This window comes from Malania oleifera, chromosome 1 (assembly GCF_029873635.1).
Source record: "Malania oleifera isolate guangnan ecotype guangnan chromosome 1, ASM2987363v1, whole genome shotgun sequence".
NCBI lineage: Eukaryota > Viridiplantae > Streptophyta > Magnoliopsida > Santalales > Ximeniaceae > Malania > Malania oleifera.
Window position 1 is genome coordinate 123506157 of NC_080417.1, and position 19138 is coordinate 123525294.

General features: G+C 32.3%; 1 protein-coding gene across 1 annotated transcript; it reads left to right on the forward strand.

Moving 5' to 3' along the window:
* Positions 1 to 2609: 2609 nt before the first annotated feature.
* Positions 2610 to 18751, forward strand: LOC131152906 (replication protein A 14 kDa subunit B-like). Its single transcript, XM_058104860.1, has 3 exons — positions 2610 to 3020; positions 16880 to 17138; positions 18378 to 18751. Exons 2-3 carry the CDS (start codon positions 16883 to 16885, stop codon positions 18440 to 18442), a joined length of 321 nt encoding a protein of 106 aa, XP_057960843.1. The 5' UTR covers positions 2610 to 3020; positions 16880 to 16882; the 3' UTR covers positions 18443 to 18751.
* Positions 18752 to 19138: the final 387 nt, after the last annotated feature.

The window sequence follows — 19138 nt, forward strand, 5'->3', positions numbered from 1 at the left end:
ATTTAACCCTTCCCGTTACAATTTCTCGGGACCCAAAATTATAATCCTCAAAATTTTCTTATTCTCTCTCTTTCTCCTTCTCTCCCTCTCTTTCTCTTTCTCTCTCTCTCTCTCATTCTCTTTCCCCTTCTCTCCCTCTTGCAATTCCTATGTACCACACCTCTCTCCCCTTTATATATAAATGTGATAAGACACATTAATGAGGGGATAAGACACATTAATGAGAGGATAAAGTACATTAATGAGATAATAAGACACGCTAGTGAGGGTATAAGACACATTAGTGAGAGGATAAAGTACATTAATGAGGGGACATGTGTCACCCATCCCTCAACTGACTGTAATTTGAGATGCAATCCATATTTTAATATTTTTAAACTAAAGCATGACAATTATATTATCAATTTATTGTTATAAATAACTTTAAAAAACCTACTTATGAATTTTTTTTTATCTATAATGTCATGTAAGTATTAAAATTTAATATTTTTCATGATATAATTAGAATATTCATGTCATATCATATCTTATATTTTTTAATGTTTCATGTCCCTATATTTATATAGTTCATAATGATATCTCATCTCGATATTTGTATTTTATAATTTTAAACAAAATATTAACTATTATAAATAACTTTGAAATTCACAATTTAATATTTGTAAACTAAATTAGGCAATATATTATCAATTTATTTTTAAAAGATATTTAAAATTAATTAAAAAACTATAAAAATATTTACAAACTACATAACACATTTATTAATGTATAAACTAAGGAAATTGGGGTTATTATATAAAAAAATGTGATTATAATATAAAATAAATGTTAATATGCCATGCATTCTAATATGTTGTACCCTTTTATTTTACTATGTGGTTAAGAACATATATTGTATCCTTATGTTTTGTTATGTATTTATAATCACAATATGTTTATTTACCTAGACACTCATTATGTTGTACCATGTATCCACTTTACTCTGGGATAAAGTTCTAGTTTAGGATATTCAATACTATTTGGTATTGTTGTTGTTTTTTATTTTTTATTTTTTATATTTTTGCATAAGAAAAAAACAAATTATAAGAACACATTTATTCATCTTACTAGTTTTTGTTTCTATTGTTGATTTTTGCGAAAAAACTAAAAGTTAGATTTTATGATTTTCTATTATTTTGACAACTTATTGTCAAAAAATTTAATATCCAAAAATAGTTATTTTGAACTAAATTATTCATTTTTTATATATATTTTAAATAAAAAATAAAATAATCATATGAATTTAAAATTAATTAAAATAAAAATATACTTAAACTTCAAAAAATAACAATAAAGTTGATTACAAAATATTTTTGCTATTTTTCACGCCCAAATTTTTTTTTTATTATAAAGTAAATTCTACAAGTATAACATTAAGTAAAATAATTACAATAATTTATATTTTTATTATAGTATTTTAAAAATATGCATTATTTTGTTGTTTTATTATTAATATTGTTTTTATAATATTATTTGATTTGAAAATGTAATTGAGTATTTTTTAATTAAGTTTTCAAATTTATTTTAGTTTTATAAATATTAATACTATTGATTTCTAATTTTTAGTTTTTATTTTTAAATTTTTATTTTCATTTCTATAATTTTTGACAATAATACCATACAACATCAAATCTGCTTGATTTATGGTCCCAAAAGTTTTTCTTGAAATTTTTGTGATCGGGTTGTTGTACCATTTTCTCGCAAATCCCTATTGGACTCAAAACTGAGACGAGAATAACCAAGGGGGAAAGAAAAATTAATTAATAAAAGTTTATTACCTTGTCTTGATAATTATCTTTCAACTCTGCACGAAACTGTATCAGGTAGTCTTTTGAATCCCACTATTATGCTTGATGTCTAAATGGAACCTCTATGAACGTTCCTTCCAACGAGTTTCCTTGGGCTTCCTTAGAGCTTCAACCTTCACACAATAATGTTTGGAATATAAAGAAAGACTCAAAGAGAGAGAGGTTTAGAACTGAATATACTTCTATTAATGTATCTTAATTTTTCCTTTCTGAACACAAAGATAACTACTAACGAATAAACACAACTTGCTTTTTCAAAAGTAGATGTCAAACCGATGTTGACATAAAGAAAAAGTAAAAATTGAAGTAAAAGTTACTTTAAATAAAAGCAAAAGGACAGCACATTAATTCTTACTGACTCTTTTGACAAAACAACAAAATACCGACAACTTTTAATAAAGTAACTTTTGATTAAAGCATACAATATAAAAACAATTGATATGACTCGACGAATTATCCTTTCGACTAGGCATGAGATATGATATGGTTCTGGACAAATGTCTGATATAACCCTTCTGACTAGTCCGCTCAATCTGACTTGAGATATGATGACATCTGAACTATCATCTGAATCGTACATTTGACAAAGATCTCGTCTTCCTTTAGAGATCTTTCAAAACTCTAATGATTTCTCTCTTTTCTTGCTAACAATAATCATGGTCTGAGTTGAAGGAAGATGATGTTCTCAATTTTTAGTATGATATTTTAATGATCTTGATCTTGATCAACTTTAATATGTTTCACGTTGTCTTTTTTTTTTTTGTTCTACAAAAACTCAGTACAAGCATGTGTCTGCTTACTAGCCTTGGTTATTTCAGGTTTGGGGATTTTCATTAACACTTCCTGCAGGATAATTTCTTTATTTATTTAGATTTTAAGTAATCATGCCTTTTACCAATAAAAACATTATTTGAGCAACTCCTCAAGTTTTGGCGCCCCTCCAAATTAATTTCCAAACGAAAAATTCCCCCCACCCACCCCCGGGGTACGAATCGAAAACCCCTGCTCGCTACTCTCAGATCGCTGCTCCTTAGCTCCCTGCTCTCAAGCCCCCTGCGCATGCACAGCCTCACTGCTCACTTCGTCCCACTCTCTCAGTTCCCTCACGCACAGCAGCTTGATCGCCTCACCGCTCACTCCATCCCTGCTCTCTGCAACCTTTGAAAATTGCAGGTAACTTTTCCCGTTCTTTTTCTTTTTCTTCTTCTTCTTCTTCTTCTTCTTCTTTTTCTTTTTCTTCTTCTTCTTCTTTTTCTTCGGTTTTTAGGGTTTAATGCATCTTTCTTTGTCTTGATGTTGGTTGATTCAAGTGCATGGATTTCCATATCGTGCAACGTTTGGGTAACTTATTTTTGAGATATGAGCGTCCATGTTTCTTCACAATTTTTTCGAGGGTTAAACATCTTATGGAATGGGGGAGATAAAATTAAGTAAAAGATTGTTAATGGTGGTGGGAAGGGAAGGAAATGAATTTTGGCACTTCTGTTGGTTTGGGTCTGAGTCAAATGGGTTACAAAACTCTCTATGATGGTACTAAAATTGAAATGATCAGAAAAATGATAATGATTGGTCCTCCTAGGGATTGATAGGGAAGGCGTACTACTATTCGATGTATTGAAAAAACCAGAGCAATCCTTAGATGGGCTTTTACTACAGAGCTCACTGATATAATTTCTGCTAAAGTAAAGGTACCTGAGATGATATCTATCAGAAGCAATCATACTACCACACAAAGAAGATGGCTGATTCAATGAAAAGGGAAAACAATTAAATAAAGAATAAATTTGACTATACAATGAACAACTATAGTGAATCCAATTGTCGTCAGAAAAGCCTTAGATTTTTGTAGTGTATGTTTCTTGGTGCAAAATTTTGTTTTACTCTTTGGGTTAGGTTATGGATTTTTACATTTAGTAGGGGAAGAGAAATTCAACTAGTCCATATGATAAGTGTTGTGGCTACGAAATATGCTTAAAATATTGCCATTAGTTTTGAAGTTAAAATTTTCTATTGGGTTTTTGTAATAAATTTGTTTCAAAATACCCTAATAAGCTGTATGCAAATGTTATTCTTAGAATTTTAGATTTGAAGTGGTCCTGCAATTTAGCACATGCTCATCATTGTACTTGAAGATTTATACCTTTGGATTACAATTGTAGCATCGCATTTTATCATATTAAACTCATTTCAATGTGTACTTTTCATTTTTTTTCTAACTATTACAATATACTGTTTCTTCTTAAATATTCCGACCGATGAACCAAATGCAAAAAATTGATTTTCATTTTGTTGTTCTACATTTTAAGTCACGCCTTGCAACATAGTTGCGGACCTTTTTGCTTGTAATAATAGGGGTGCATTTATTACTTTATGTGGAAGAAACAAGGCTACCCTAGCTTAAGTTTTTTCGATGTGGGACAAGGGGATGCTTCTTCATTGCCCATGCTACCATGGATGCAACCTTTACTCTCCTTCTAGTTTTGTTGCAATATTTTAGAGCCATGTCTTTGTTCTACATTGGACAGAATAGTGGAGGCTCACAATGCAGCTTTCATCCCTGTATTTTGGTTGGGTTATTTGAGAAATACTTAGAAGGTACAATTCCTCTAGATAGGATTTGGAACCCATTACATTATAAGAGCTTGGGGATCCACCTATTGACCATCGCAAAGGTGGTAGACATCGCCTCAATCCATCTAATCTTCGCGAGGAGGGATTTCACATTCGCCTCATCATCCAAGAGTGAAGCCCCCTCAAGGATGGATAACCCCAAGATTACCCTTTTCAATATTGCCTTCAGAGGTGCAATTGATGATGAAGGAGTGGAAGGAGCACTTTTTTTCTTGGGACAGGGTGAATTGCCCACTGGCAAGGGAGACGACTGAATTACCCACAATCGGACAGAATGGCCCAAAAATCTAAAAAGACTAAAGCTATGAAAGAGAGGAGGGGAAGGGGTTTAAATAGAGTATGGTGAAGAGAAAAATCTAATAATTAAAACCCTTAAGTTCAAAAGGATGCAACTCATGAGCGCACTAGACTAGGTGCATAGTATGTTGCCTACAGAGGGTCGCCTACATGAGCACTAGTCAAATATTGCCTAAGCAAGGTGTTTGAGAGGGTTATACTTGTTTTCCTAGGCATTGTTCAACGTGAAATGTCGTCACAACAACATACCATTAGTAAGTCGAGGGAAGCTAAGGAGTAACAAGTCTCTTGCATTTCATTTGCTTTGGAAAGTACTCTCCCAAGCGTAGCAAGGTGAATAATGTCTCTATCTATATGGAGATGAGTTATGAGCCGGAAGAAACCTAACACTTTGAGGCAATGAAAAACTTAGGTGAACAGTGCATCTCTCGCCTCAAGCACAAGAAAAATGCATCGCTTAGATTGCCCATAGGCTTGACCCTAGAAATATTCCAAACATGGGTCATGTGAGAAGAAGGAAAGGAGCAAAGTTCAAATATAATAAAGAGTCAATAATCAAGGAGTGCCTATTTTAGTTAAGATTATTTGCTAATATAGGGAAATTTAACAGTATGCTCCAAGGCTAGGATTAGGGAATTTCTTGCAAGTTGCAACTCCAAGGTTTGATTTGGAGAACAAGAATGTAACTATATGATGAACTCATCTTGTAATGAACATCTCAACCAATTTCATACAACAATACAATAGTCTTGTGCTAAAATAGGTCCCAATGCCTCTCTCTCTCTCTCCCTCTCTCTCTCCCTCTCTCTCATTTTCGTTTATGTATGATCTAATCCCCTATATCTCTTTTTCCCTCTTTTCTAATCTAAATCCTTTCACCTCCCTCTCCTTCTCCTGTCTTTCTATGATTTTTACAACTTCTACGATAGGAGCGGATCTGGGGGGGGGGGGGGGGGGGAGCTCTCCCACAAATTTTTTATTTTTAATTGAGGAAGTAAACTTCCATATGCTTGGGCCCCCTTTTCCCACCTGCCTGCCCCTGGCCCATTAAAATTCTTCCCAGCTTGGAGCCCTCCTTATTCATTGGGTATCCTTTGGTTTCCAAATTTCAAATTCAAATACTCAAATTCCCAATATTAGAACAGTAAAAAAAAAAAAAACTAAAACCTAAACAATTAGTTAAAATATAACCAAAATAATAGAAATTATAGAAGAGTAAAAATTAAAAGATATTATTGTGGCAAGTATTGTTGTTCTATAATGGTAAATATTGTTTTTAGATATTGTAAAAGATTCACTTGTTTTTTTACCTATAATATAGTGCTTTGATCTTTTGGAGTATTTTTGTAGAGGAATAACTTTTATTCTTATACTTGGGTTGGATTTTATTACTCTGCACTTTTATTTTAAATAAAAATTTTGTGCACTCTAATTCTTTATTTTTCTATTATTATTTTTTTGGCTGAGGGATTGTAGCTTGCTCTGTTTGCAAATTTATTTATGAAAGTTGAAAAGTAGTTCCACATATTGTTTTAACTGGATATGAGCAGGTTGCAAGGTTTTCTAATAATAGGAGGTCTTGGGAATCATGCACAAATGCCAATCCTAATTTACTAGGAAGTAACTATACGGCTGATCACTTCCTCCCCTGGTTTGGTGCCACCTAGGAGGGTTTGAATGGTTGCCTAGGTTGGAGTTCCGAGTAAGCAAAAAAAAAAAAAAGTTTCAATCTAGGACTCCAGTGGTAATTCTTCTTCATATGTTTTTAAATAGTTGGTAATGTTTTTCTTTTTAACTATTTTTTACTGTTATTGAAATGAGTTTATTCATGGTTATAAATTTATAATTAAGAAAACCTCTCCTTTAAAAAAAAAAAAATATTCTTTCATGTTAATAGATTAGATAATTTAGATAAATTTTAATGAAAAATATAATTAGTATAAAGATACTTAGTCTCTTTGGCTCGAGGATTTTGTTTGAGGAAAGGAAAAGAAAGAAAAATAAGAAGGAAATTCATTTTCTATTATACATATTTTTATTATATTAAATAAATTAAAAAATAAAAATTTATTGTATTATGATTAAAATGTAAGAGAAAAATTAAATGTTAATGATGCGTAAAATTAGATTTTTTTTTTATTTGATATATTTTATTTATTTATTTATTTTACTTTTTTCGATAACAAAACATGTAAAAGTGGCTTCCTTCAAATTTTTCGTTTCTTTATTTATATTTTTCAAGTTTTAAATGGGGCCTAAAACATTCTCAATAATATTTTTATTCATATACTCCCCCCCCCCCCCTCAACTTCTATTTCTCGATCCACCATTGTTTTACGACTCTCTCAATCCATATTTCATTAGGGTGTCATCCCTTGTGAACTAGGGCATTTATTCCAAAACCTTTAATGGGAGCTAGCACAACAATCCCACTCCACCTCCACGCAACAAGAAATTCCCAATTCCCACTTTGAGAACTATTTGTTTGAAAAAAAATTGGCACAGCATGTGGGACCCATCATCATCAATGCCCACATTCTTAAAAGGTGTTTGGCACTCAAATTTGTTAAGCAATGTGCTAGGATAAAATTAGAAGTGTATAAGTGTGTGAGGATGGATATGCATGAAAAGTTCAATGTCCTTATCAATGGTGTGTTTATGGAAGAAAGAGATACAAAGAAGAGAGAAAAAAAATTAAGAAAAGGATTGAGAGAAGAGAATGGTCATGTAGAATGTGCGTGATTGATCACATGTGAAAATAAAGCAATTGAAGTATGGTGCATGCATAACTTTGAGTGAGCATGTACAGAGTGTAAGAAGAGAGAAATTGAAGTTAGAGAGAGAGAGAGAGAGAGAGAGAGAGAGAGAGAGAGAGAGAACGGCAACGTAAGTAACTTCTAGAGAGAGACTAGAGTGAAAAATTGGAGGTCGTAGCAACAACAATGGTTGCTTGAGTTCAAAACACAAGCTTATCGGAGGTTATGAAAATTTTAGAGAGTGAAGGAAAATTAAGAGAGAAATTTTAATGAGTTTTTAAAAGAGTTTGAGGAGGAAAAAAAAATTAAGAGGAAGAAAAAGAGTGAGAAGGAGTATGAAGGCTCGTTGGAGCAATGTAGTGCTTTCAACGTATTCCTATGTTGTTGCGTTGCGATAGTCTTTGTAGCTTGTTTGGGAGAGTAAAAAAAATAGAAAGAAAGAGAGAATATATGAATCATGAGAAAGAGAAATTTTGGGCATATAATAAAAACATCAAGCGAGTCTCAACAGTGACCAACAACAAAAAATGGTGCATAAAATTGCTTTTATGTTGAAGAAGAAAGGGGCACATGAAATTGCACCATGTGTTCCGTCCACTTTTTCTTACTTTAATGAATTTTAATTTAGAAAATTCATTAAATCTTTTTGTAATTATAAAAATGAAGAAAAATCAACTGAAATGAATTATTAGAAGAATAGGGTGCATATTGCATAAGTACAATAAAAAACATAAAAATTGATTAGAAATAATTAGAAAAAGTTTAGGTTCAATTTACAAAAGAAATCATAAAAATACAGAAAATCATAAAGATATTATAATTGTAAAAAAATGAGGATGCATAAGTACAAATAAAAATAAGAAATATAAATATAATTTAATTAGTGCGAATTAGGGAAAATGAGGTTTAATTCATCAAAAATCATAATAATACAGAAAATCAGAAAACTGTTATAATGATTAGATTGTAGGGCACATAAAATATAGCAAAAATAGAAAGTATATATTTTAATTTAGTGTAGATATAACTAAAAAATATATTTTAATAATTTAGGAAATTATAGTTCATAAAATGTATAAATTTTTTTTAAAAATAATTTAATTTAATATAGAAATAATTAATAATAATTCACTAAAATCTTGAAGATCTATAAAAAATCAGGGAAATTCCAAAAACAGAGCATTTAAAGATGCCAGTAAAAGTAATTTCCTTTTAATTTTAACTTGTTTTACTTTTGATAATCAAATCATAGCTGATGATGAGATAAGGAAAAGACCTTGCTAGATAGTGTTTCTTCCTCTCATGATGAGGCAAGATGTTCTCTTCCTAAAGATCAAGTGATTGATGGAAGTTGATAGCTTGATGCCTCAACCAATAAGATTAAGCCAAAAGAAACAAGAATCTTTGTCTTTTAAGAGCCTATCTAACCTGGGTATCAAAGTTTTTTTTATAATAGAGGAGTCCCACCAATATTTCAAATAAAATATTCTAAAAAAGGCTTTCTCCCTTTTTTTGATCGTGAAATCGTAAACTTTGATAATATAGTACTCTCGAATATGTTTTTCTAAAGTTAGCATGCAAATTGGACCCTTTTTTTTAATTTTTAAATAGGTCTCCACATTTTTTTATTTCAATTCAACATTTGTTTATTTTATACATATTCTTCCAAAAATCATTATGCAAACTGAGTCTTTCCTTAATTCATCTCTTTTTCTCCTCAATATCTATCTTTTAAAACATTTAAAACTAGGGAACCCAAAAACACCCCCTTTAGGAGTAAAATTGCTAGGTTTTTTCAATGCCATTCTTGCATGCTACTATTTCTTATCAAATGACTAAAAGGGAATTGATTTCCTTTTTCCCTTAATTTTCTTTCTTTCAAGCATGCACACACATAACTATGGTAATTATTCTTGGAATGGATGAGAGTAGTGGTGCTGATTGAATTAATATTTTTAGGATGGTTGATCAATCATCTATTGTGCTCACAATTATATTCTTGCATCTTTCTCTATTTTTGTAGACTTCGTGGGATTTTTTTTTTTGTTTCTATCTTTTTTTAAAAAGTGGCAACACTTCTATTTATTTTGTTATGTTTTCTTTATTCTTTCCAACTTGATTGTTTGGAAGCAACATGCCATCTCTCATCATTCTCTTGATAATCCGGGGTGAACAAATGAAAAGCAAATACCCAACGCTTCCTGCCTACACCACAATTAAAATTAAAACTAAAATCAGCATATTTGAGATCAACAAAAATTCTACACATAAATAAAAACGTAAACAAATTACGATTGTATAAATACATAAACAAAAAAAAAATGTAAAATACAACAATATTATTTTAGGAGAGCCTTGAATGATAGGGAAACTATTGAATTATTTTTCGTGTAAATCTTTCTTTGATTTTTTGTTTGGTACTAATCATTCCTTCCCACTCTACAAAGTATTCTGAAGGATCAAAATCCCCCATAAAATCAAAGTGTTTCTTTGGTTGGTTGTGCTTATTAGAATAAATACTAATGACTTGCTGCAGACCTTCAAAAGCCCTATCACCTGATATTTGTATGCTTTGTTTGGATTGTTCATAATCGATTTCTCATTTTTATTGCATTGCGATTTTTGCATGGAAGGTTTGGAATAAGTTATTTAGTTAGTTTGGAGAAAGTTGGGTTTGTTTGAGAACAGTGGAGGAGTTCTTGGAAATATCTTTCGTAGGGTTTGGTAGGAAGACGGAAAGTATTGCATTATGGAATTGTGCTTTATTTGCAGTTCTATGGGGCTTGTGGAGGAATGTAATCAATGTATTTTTTTTTAGGGAAGAAGATCCCATATTTGTTGGTGCGGGAGAAAGTGTTTTTTATGGCTTCTTTGTGGCGTGTGGGGAGTGGAACTTTTAAGGGGATGTGTTTGACTGATGTTCAGTGAGATTGGAAGTCACTTCTAAGGGCGTGCTGATTTGAGCTTGCTGTTTTTTTGTGTTTTCCTTTTTTGTTTTGTTTTCTGGGGATTTCATGAAGGAGATGGCTTTTCTCCTGTTTGTACATTCTTTCTTTATCTAATGAATTTCTTTTTCTATTAGAAGAAAAATAACAATATATTGGCTTTTCGATTTTTTGGTTGTTTTCTTGCAAAATCGAAATTGAACCAAAAATATTTTTTTAAATATTAGAAGTCAAAATTAAAAACCAAAATCTAAAAGCTGAATTGAGAAATAGAACGATTTGGTTTCAGTTCAATTTTTATTTTTTAGTAATTTTTGTGCACCCCTCCAACACCCAAAAGTTTCTTGCATGGCAAATTTTTGAAAGCAACTCTGCCCAATTGCCAAAAACCCTATCAAGGAGTAGGCATTCCCAGCACAAGAGCGCACTCCTTTTTAGAAGAGCGACTTTTTCAGGGCTTTGTTTTTCTGTTTGAATTGTTTCTCGCAATCTACATCTAATATAGGCTTCTCAGCGCAGATCAATTCTGTTGATCAGGTTAGGTTCTAAACCCATAAATTCCCCACCCTTTGATTGCTGAGAAACTAAAAGAGAAATGAATGTTGTGTTTTGAGTATTTTGTTTGATTTAATCAAACCCTAGCATGCCGCTTTGTGTATTTTATGTGCTTCCTTTTTCTTTCTTTTTTTTCTTTTCCCTAAACTATATCTATGTTTTATGAATGGCTGGATTTATCTTTGGTGTGAATTTATATGGTTGCTAGTTAGATTGAGTTGGTGCCTATTTCTGCAAATTTATTGGAATTTTGAACCTAAGAAAATTCAGCGTGTTGTGTAAATGATTCTTTTGCGTGAGTCGGAGGGGCAGATGTAGAAGGGGAAGACAGATGGAAAAATGGAAGTTTTAGTTTTAGTCATCATTAGCTTATATTGTTGACACAATTGCCACACACAAATGTGCACAGTTCCTAGTGATGGACCAATTGACTGAGAGTATTCAAAAAAGAGGTTCCATGGTGTATGTTGTTTGTAGATATTGTATTTATTGATGAAACTTGGGACGGAGTAGAGGTTGAGTTAGAATTATGGAGAGAAGCTTTGGAATCTAGAGGCTTTAGGATAAATATAAATAAGACAGCATATATGAAATGTAATTCTAGTAATGATAGGAGTAATATTGGGGACAAAGTTAAACTTGATGATGAAGAAATAAATAGCACTTGTAGATTTCGATACCTTGGATTTATTATGCATGCTGAAGGAGAAATTGAAGATGATGTAATGCATAGAGTTAAAGTAGGTTGGGTAAAATGGGGAAGTACTTCAAGTGTGCTTTGTGATTGTAAAAGACCCTTAAAATTGAATGGGAAGTTTTATAAGACTGGTATAAGACCAGCAATGCTATATGGATCAGAATATTGGGTGATAAAGAAACATAATATCCGAAAAGTAAAAGTTGCCGAGATGAGAATGCTTAGATGGATGAGTGGTATAACATTAAAAGATAAATTAAGGAATGAACATATTCGTGGTAAGTTAGGTGTAGCTCCTATAGAAGATAAGATAAAGGAGGAACGACTCAGATGGTATGGACACTTGCAACGTAGGCCACATAGTGCACCTGTGAGGAAGAGTGACTTAGTTACTATGGGGGGCAATAGAAGGGGTAGGGGTAGACCTAAAATAACTTGAGAGAAGATAGTGAGTAAGGATTTAATATCCTTGAATCTATCAAAAGAAATGATACATGATCGCATAAATTGGCGGAAAAGGATTCATATAGCCATCCCCACCTAATGGGACTAAGGCTTGGTTTCGTTGTTGTTGTTGTTGTTGTTTTGCTCTTAAGATAGTGTGTTTTTTCTGATAAGGGTGTTCGTTTTGGTTCGGTTCAGTTTTGCCCTATACCAAATGCGAGCTGAAAAACTTGGTTCTTCAAAATGATAGCCAAAACCAACAGTTCTCCTACCGCAAAGTTAACCGGTTTACTGGTTTGGTTTTGGTTGTCGTATCGAATACCAAAGCATCTTATTCTTAATATTTTAAAACTAGTACACAGATGACTTTCAACTCTTTCAAAATCTGCTTTATCTGTTGCCTGCAGAAAAATTGCAGGCATTGATCATGGGTTGATGAACCTGTGGAGAAATGCAGGCAAGCCCAAAAATTGCAGGGCACAATCTGTACTGGGGGTTAATGGTTATTTGTAGGGAGCTTAGAGCCAGAAATTTTCTAGCATTTCCAATGTGGGAATGGGATAAGGGACTAGGGGGGTGCAATTGCAAGAAGGCAGCACGTGCAGTTGATAGGAGCCTCTTGGCTCTTGTCCCATGTCGTAAACTTGTAAGGTAAGAATGGTTCCTCATTCCATAAAACTCACCATTTCCTTCTTAACTAGAGTAGTTGTATCCAAATCTTGAGAGAAGATCTGAAAAATCGAAAGGCTTATAATAATTTAATATTGAGTGGAGTTTGAAGAATTGTTATTAAAGAAATAATTTAATATAAATGAATAAATAATTATAGAACCAGTTTTTTAGATATATGTAATACATCAAAATATAAAAATGTGACATATATTATTAATAATTTGGTCTTTTGGTTTGGTTTCGGGTTAAATTCCGAAACCTAAACTGAGACTGAGTTTTTATTTTGAAGAACTGTAACCGAAACCGAAAACCGAACCAAAATTATTTCCTCCAGTTTTGGGTCAGTTTTCGATTTTTCATTAATTATTGTACACCCCTATTTGCTGATAACTGTATGGTATGTCCAAGGGTTATATTAAGAGGAAACATTGATGTAGTAGGTGATTGGAGTCGTGATGAATAGTAGCAAATTGGGAACTTTAAGTACTTGTTTGTACGATTGGGGTCCATTTGGATTAAGAATTTTGTTTGGGGAAAAGGAAGGAAAGGAAAATAAGAAGGAAATTTATTTTCCATTATATGTTCTCTCGATACTAAATATTATTAAAAAATAAAAAAAATATTCTTATATGATAAAAAAAATTAAGAAAATCAAATGCTAATAATGTGTGAAATCAAAAATTTTTTGTTCATTAATTTGTTATATATATAGTTTTATCTCACTTGACAACCAATCATAAAAATGTGGATTCCTTCAAATTTTCCTTTCCCTAATGTTTACCAAGTTCCAAACAGGGCCTTAGCTTGTTCCCATTTATTTCTCTGTACCGCATGTTTTATCCCATGAGAATTCACTTTTGTCGATGAAAAATGTAATTGCAGAGCGTTAGCAAATTGAGAACTTAACGCTTCTGTGTTCAGTTAGTTTTGGTCCCATTTATTTTCCTACATGTGTTATCCCATAAGAAAGATGTAATTGCAGAATGTTTTGTCTCCAGAGAGAGAGCTTTTGTCGATGGAAAATGTAATTGCAGAGTGTTAGCAAATTGAGAAGTTTATACTTTTCCTACATGTTTTATCTCATAAGAAAGATGTAATTGCAGAATGTTTCGTTTCCAGAGAGAGGGAGGGAGGAAGGGAGGGGGATAGAGAGAAAGAGAGAGAGCCATCACCATCTGCTGAAGATGATGTGGAAATGGAAGAAGGGAGATAAAGTGTTTATTGATATTACATGAACTGATAACAATGATCCCATGGTTGGTTCTGTAATATTTGAAACAATTATATTACCACCATGGGTTTTGGAAATTTAGTAAATTTATTTGTTAATGGTTGTGTGAAGTACGACATGTGTTAGTGGCTTAGTGGGTCTTGACTCTTACGATACTATTGTTATGGAGAAATATAATGATCGTCCAGCATCCCTCAATGTTGTTCTCTTAATGTTACTATGCTATTATTTTGATTATATATTTTGTAGAATCAATGGCGGGCTTAGATTCATTTTACTGGGGGCTATAGCACCCACTGCCCTTGAGAGATACATATGAGGATGGTGCTAATTTTTCGGAGCTGCTGCCACCTAAATTTAAATGGTAGAGGCTTTATTTATTTAGTTATATATTTATTTTGGTGGGGATGGGGGTATTTGGAAAGACTAAAAGCTTCATGATAGTTTAAGATTTAAAAAAAAAAGAAAAGAAATCAAAGCGAAGTAAAGAAAACTCAAAAGTGATAACTCAACTTGCCAATCTATCCCTCTATGACTCCCACATAGATCTGCACCAATCATTCTTTGAGATGAGTGTGTGTGTGTGTATAGAGAGAGAGAGAGAGAGAAAGAGAAGTAGGCACTCTGCAATTTGTCTCTCCGCCTCTAGGCATACCAACTTTTAACCAATTATGCCCTGGCCCCTAGTGCTAGTATAAACTGGAGGCCCTTAAGTCCTTGACTAATGAATTAATTTAGGTTAACTAAAGCCCACCTACTCTACTATTTCTCATCTTATTATTCTTATTTAATTTTGTAATTAGATTCCTAAGGCTAAAACCCTATATAACATTCATTGAGGATAGTCATATCCTTTAACCTTTATCCAAAGATGTGCCCGCTCAGGCACTCAAAAAAATGAATTGATGGCCCTCAAATTGAGAGCCAAGGGCAAAGATAAAGGGAGCTGCCGCAGAGGTGTAAACCATTTTTTTTTTTTATGATTTTTGTGAAAAACTTTTTATAATTTTCTGGTTCAGGGATCTAGATTTATTTCTATTTGAAATTTTTGAGTAGGATTAATGATAAGTTGTTGCTGGAGTTGATATATTATGAGCTATGAAATACGAATTGTGGACACGTAGTGTTAAGTTTTGTCTTGTTGTGTAAATAAATTGTATGATTTCAGCTATTAATTTAGGAATCTTACAACATGATTAATGTTATCAAATTATTTTTAACTTGATCTCAGAAAGCGAGAAGGTTGGATTCATTAGTATTTAGTCACTTACTTACATTTGAGAGGGATATTAAGTTGATTATCAAGCAACTCCAAAGCATGAAAGCCCACTAGGACAATTATAAGTTGCACTGAAATGGATGCAGATGGCAGTTAAAAGTCTGCCTTTTTTTTGTTTTTGTTTTTTTATTAATGCTAAGTGTTTATGCTATCCATCTTGATAAGCAAATGTCTATAAAAACTTGATCTCATGAGAAGAAAAAAAATCTTAAGATATGTAGCATTTCCCCTCATTGACTAAGGGTCCTGGGCCTCCTAGCACCTCCATGAGTGAAATGGCCATCATCTTTTATCCTTTTCCTCTAATAACAATCTTAGGGCCTGTTTGGTATCGTTGTTGTTTTTTATTTTTTGTTTCTGTTTCTCCACAGTGAAAAAACAGATTATAAAAACACTTTTGTTGTCAGTTTTTTGTTTTTGTTGCCGGTTTTTAGCTGTTTGCCAAAAAATTGAAAACTAGATTTTAATGGTTTTCAATTGTTTGGGCAACTTGTTGCCAAAATTTTTAATATCCAGAAATAGTGTTTTTTGGATTAAATTATTCATTTTATACACTTTTAAATTAAAATCAAATTTAAATGATCATATGAATTTAAATATAATTAAAAGAAAAATATACATAAATTTCAAAAATAATAATAAATCCAATTACAAAATACTTTTATTATTTTTTAAACGTCATGTCCAATGAAAATTTTATTTTAAAGTAAAATTTGAAAGTAGAACAATTAAGTAAAATAACTATAATAAATTTATTTTTATTATAGTAATTGTTTTAATGTGTTGTATTTGTAATTTTATTATTTTAATCATATCTTTATAATATTTTGATTTAAAGATGAAAATGAGTATTTTTAATTAAGTTTTTAAGTTGTATTAGTTTTATAAATGTTAACCAAACAGGTTGTTGGTTTTTAGTTTTTAGTTTTTAGTTTTTGTTTCTAGTTTTTAGTTTTCGTTTCTAGTTTTTGTTTCCCTAATTTTTGACAGTGATACCAAATGATCCCTTAATGATCTCTAAGTGTTTATCATACCAAAAATTTATGAGTGGTGGCTTCAATATTCTAATATTCAATAATGTAACACCTTCTATTGTTTCATATTAAATAATTGTCTTTTTAAGAAAAATTAAGAAGTGTTGGAACTTGGTTGCTATATGTGATTTCGCTTCTCACACCATCACACCTTCACAAGATTGGTGTGAGCAATTACTTAACCTTCATCATTATTTAATAATCATTCTCTATTGACGTTCCCATAGATTTTGGAGATGTTCGATTGTGTATCTACGTACATTATAAATTTCGCTTACAAATTAAGTTTGAAAAAGAAAAGTACTTAAATTGATACTTTCCGTCTTTTCTATGCAAATGCATCGAGGATAATATTTGTGAGTGAAAATACATATTCATACTTCAAAAAGTGAATTGTATCGTGATTTAATTTGAACTATTTTTCTTTTGCTTTTGTTACCATCCACCAATTCTCTATACCACTGAAAGATTCTCCCTTGTGTATTTTGCAGGAAATGGATACATCAAACCCTGCAGTTTTTGTGAACATGGATTTGCTGCGTATGTATGTGGGACGGAAGGTTCGAGCAGTGGTTCAAGTCATTCGTTCTGATGGTGGTGTCATAATTGGTAAATCTACAGATGATCAGCAGATAGTTGTAAAAGGCTCCCCACCTGCTGCTCTAACAACTTTTGTTGAGGTAATTGGTGTTGCAGACAGTAACCAATCCATCCGTGCTGAAATATGGACCAACTTTGGCGATTCATTCGGTATGATGTTTGTTCTTTCTTAACCCAATGGAATTTGGCTTCTGTTATTTTTGTGCTGTTTTGGAACTGCTTAAATAAGCAGTCCTGGTTTATTGCTTCCCTATCTCTTTTCTCCTCGAAATGGGATCCCTTTTGAAAAATGGCATTTGGACTGTGTTTAGATTAGGTAATAGTTTTGCTGGAAGAACCAAATTTCGCCTTTCAACTGAATTTTTTTCAGATGGAACTTGCAAGATGCTGGAATACTACCCTTTTTATTAACTCAAATAACTTTTGAGCTGCACATGGAACTTGCATCACTGGAAAAATTATTTAAAAGCTCTCCCTACCTGACCATGAAACTAGATTATTTTTGAAGAACCAGCTGACTTTTTTACAGGTCGTGCTTTTGTCTAGATGTATTCAACAACCCAATTAGCAGTGCCAATGTTTTTTATTTTTTTTTTCATTTCATTAAATTATGTTTCTTATAAAACCACATTTCTTGGTGGACTGGAATTGACCTATACTTTGGAAGTCTCCATCAATGGTTCTGCTTGTGTCATCAAGAGGGCTGGTTACGATGCCCACCACAGTTAAAAAGTGTATTGATATCAAGTGTTGCAATCTAGTAGTGCTCCTGTACCTTCATACATGTACTTGACAGGTGGATATTCAAGTTATTAACAGTTTATTCCTATCTGGTTGTGGACACCCATTGGGCACTCTTTATTTCAGCAGGATATTTCTAGAAATGCTTTTATTCTTGACAAACGATTCAATCATAAAAAAATATATATGATGCTGAAGTATATTAAAGATTCTTGATTATCAGGATATAACAACAATCAAAACTTAAGTCGCATTAGGTGGACTTAACTATGAATCTTGTTTCTGCCATTTTGCACAATCTAATACAATATCATGAGAAAGATAAGAATGCCACAAAGTCCTGACTCGGTTCAAGTTGTCCTAAGTTTACCCTTTACTCTCTTATCGTCGCCGACAACAATTAGCTAACCTTTCACTGCTGTGTTATTGGGTTTTAGTTGCAACTTGCAATTGCCCAAACCATTTTAGTAGCGCATACCTTACTTTTGCAGGTGCTAGGGTGAGGAGTTTCTATTGTTCCACTGAAATATATTTTTTATTAGATAACTAATGGAATCCAATATCTTTTTGTTTTAGCTTCTTAAATGAAACAAACTGTGTGGTTTGGCTTCTGATATATATATTTCTTGTTTTGTTTTTCTCTGGCAGATACTCATAATTACAATCAGATTTGTGTACTTGCAAATGGGGAGTTCAAACATTTGTTTATTTAAGGAGGTACAACAAAGCTATGTTCATGATGAATCAGCTGGAACAAGCAATCGTCTCTTTGTATAGCCATGCACCTCATGATATAGAGACACTTATTGTTCTTCAAACATTTTTGTACGTGGGCATGGTTTACTATCAGTAGGTTTTGTGTGTAAGAAGTATTTTTGTTTTGCCATTTTGACCATCTGGAGCGCAGCCCCATTTTCCTTTGAGCCTGTTAAAGAGGACCTGCTTTTTTCAGATGCAACAATTTTCCACAATTCATGTGTTTGGGACATCTCTTGGAGTACTATGTTTTTCAGTTGTGTTCATCTGTGTTTGCCTTGTTGATTGCTTGTCCACTGCTTTTCAGCTGTCGCAATGGGATATTATTTTTAAAATTCAAATGTAGCAAAAACATGATTTGAAGACTGCTTTTTCGTCATGCGCATTCATTATATCTCAAAACCAAATTACTCAAGAGTTAAAATAATTATTCTCTAGCATTCATTATATCTTGTTTATTCTGAGTTCATGTTATGACAAATCCCAAAAAAAAAAAAAAGCGTTTTCTTAAAAATTATGATTTCATAGTCTCCAAGGATTTGCAACTCCACCAAAGAATTTTTAAATAATTTGAGAAGTGTCAATTATCAGCTCAAATTGGAGGGGTGCACATGTATAAACTTCCATTATATCAAGCCTACTGAGTACATTGA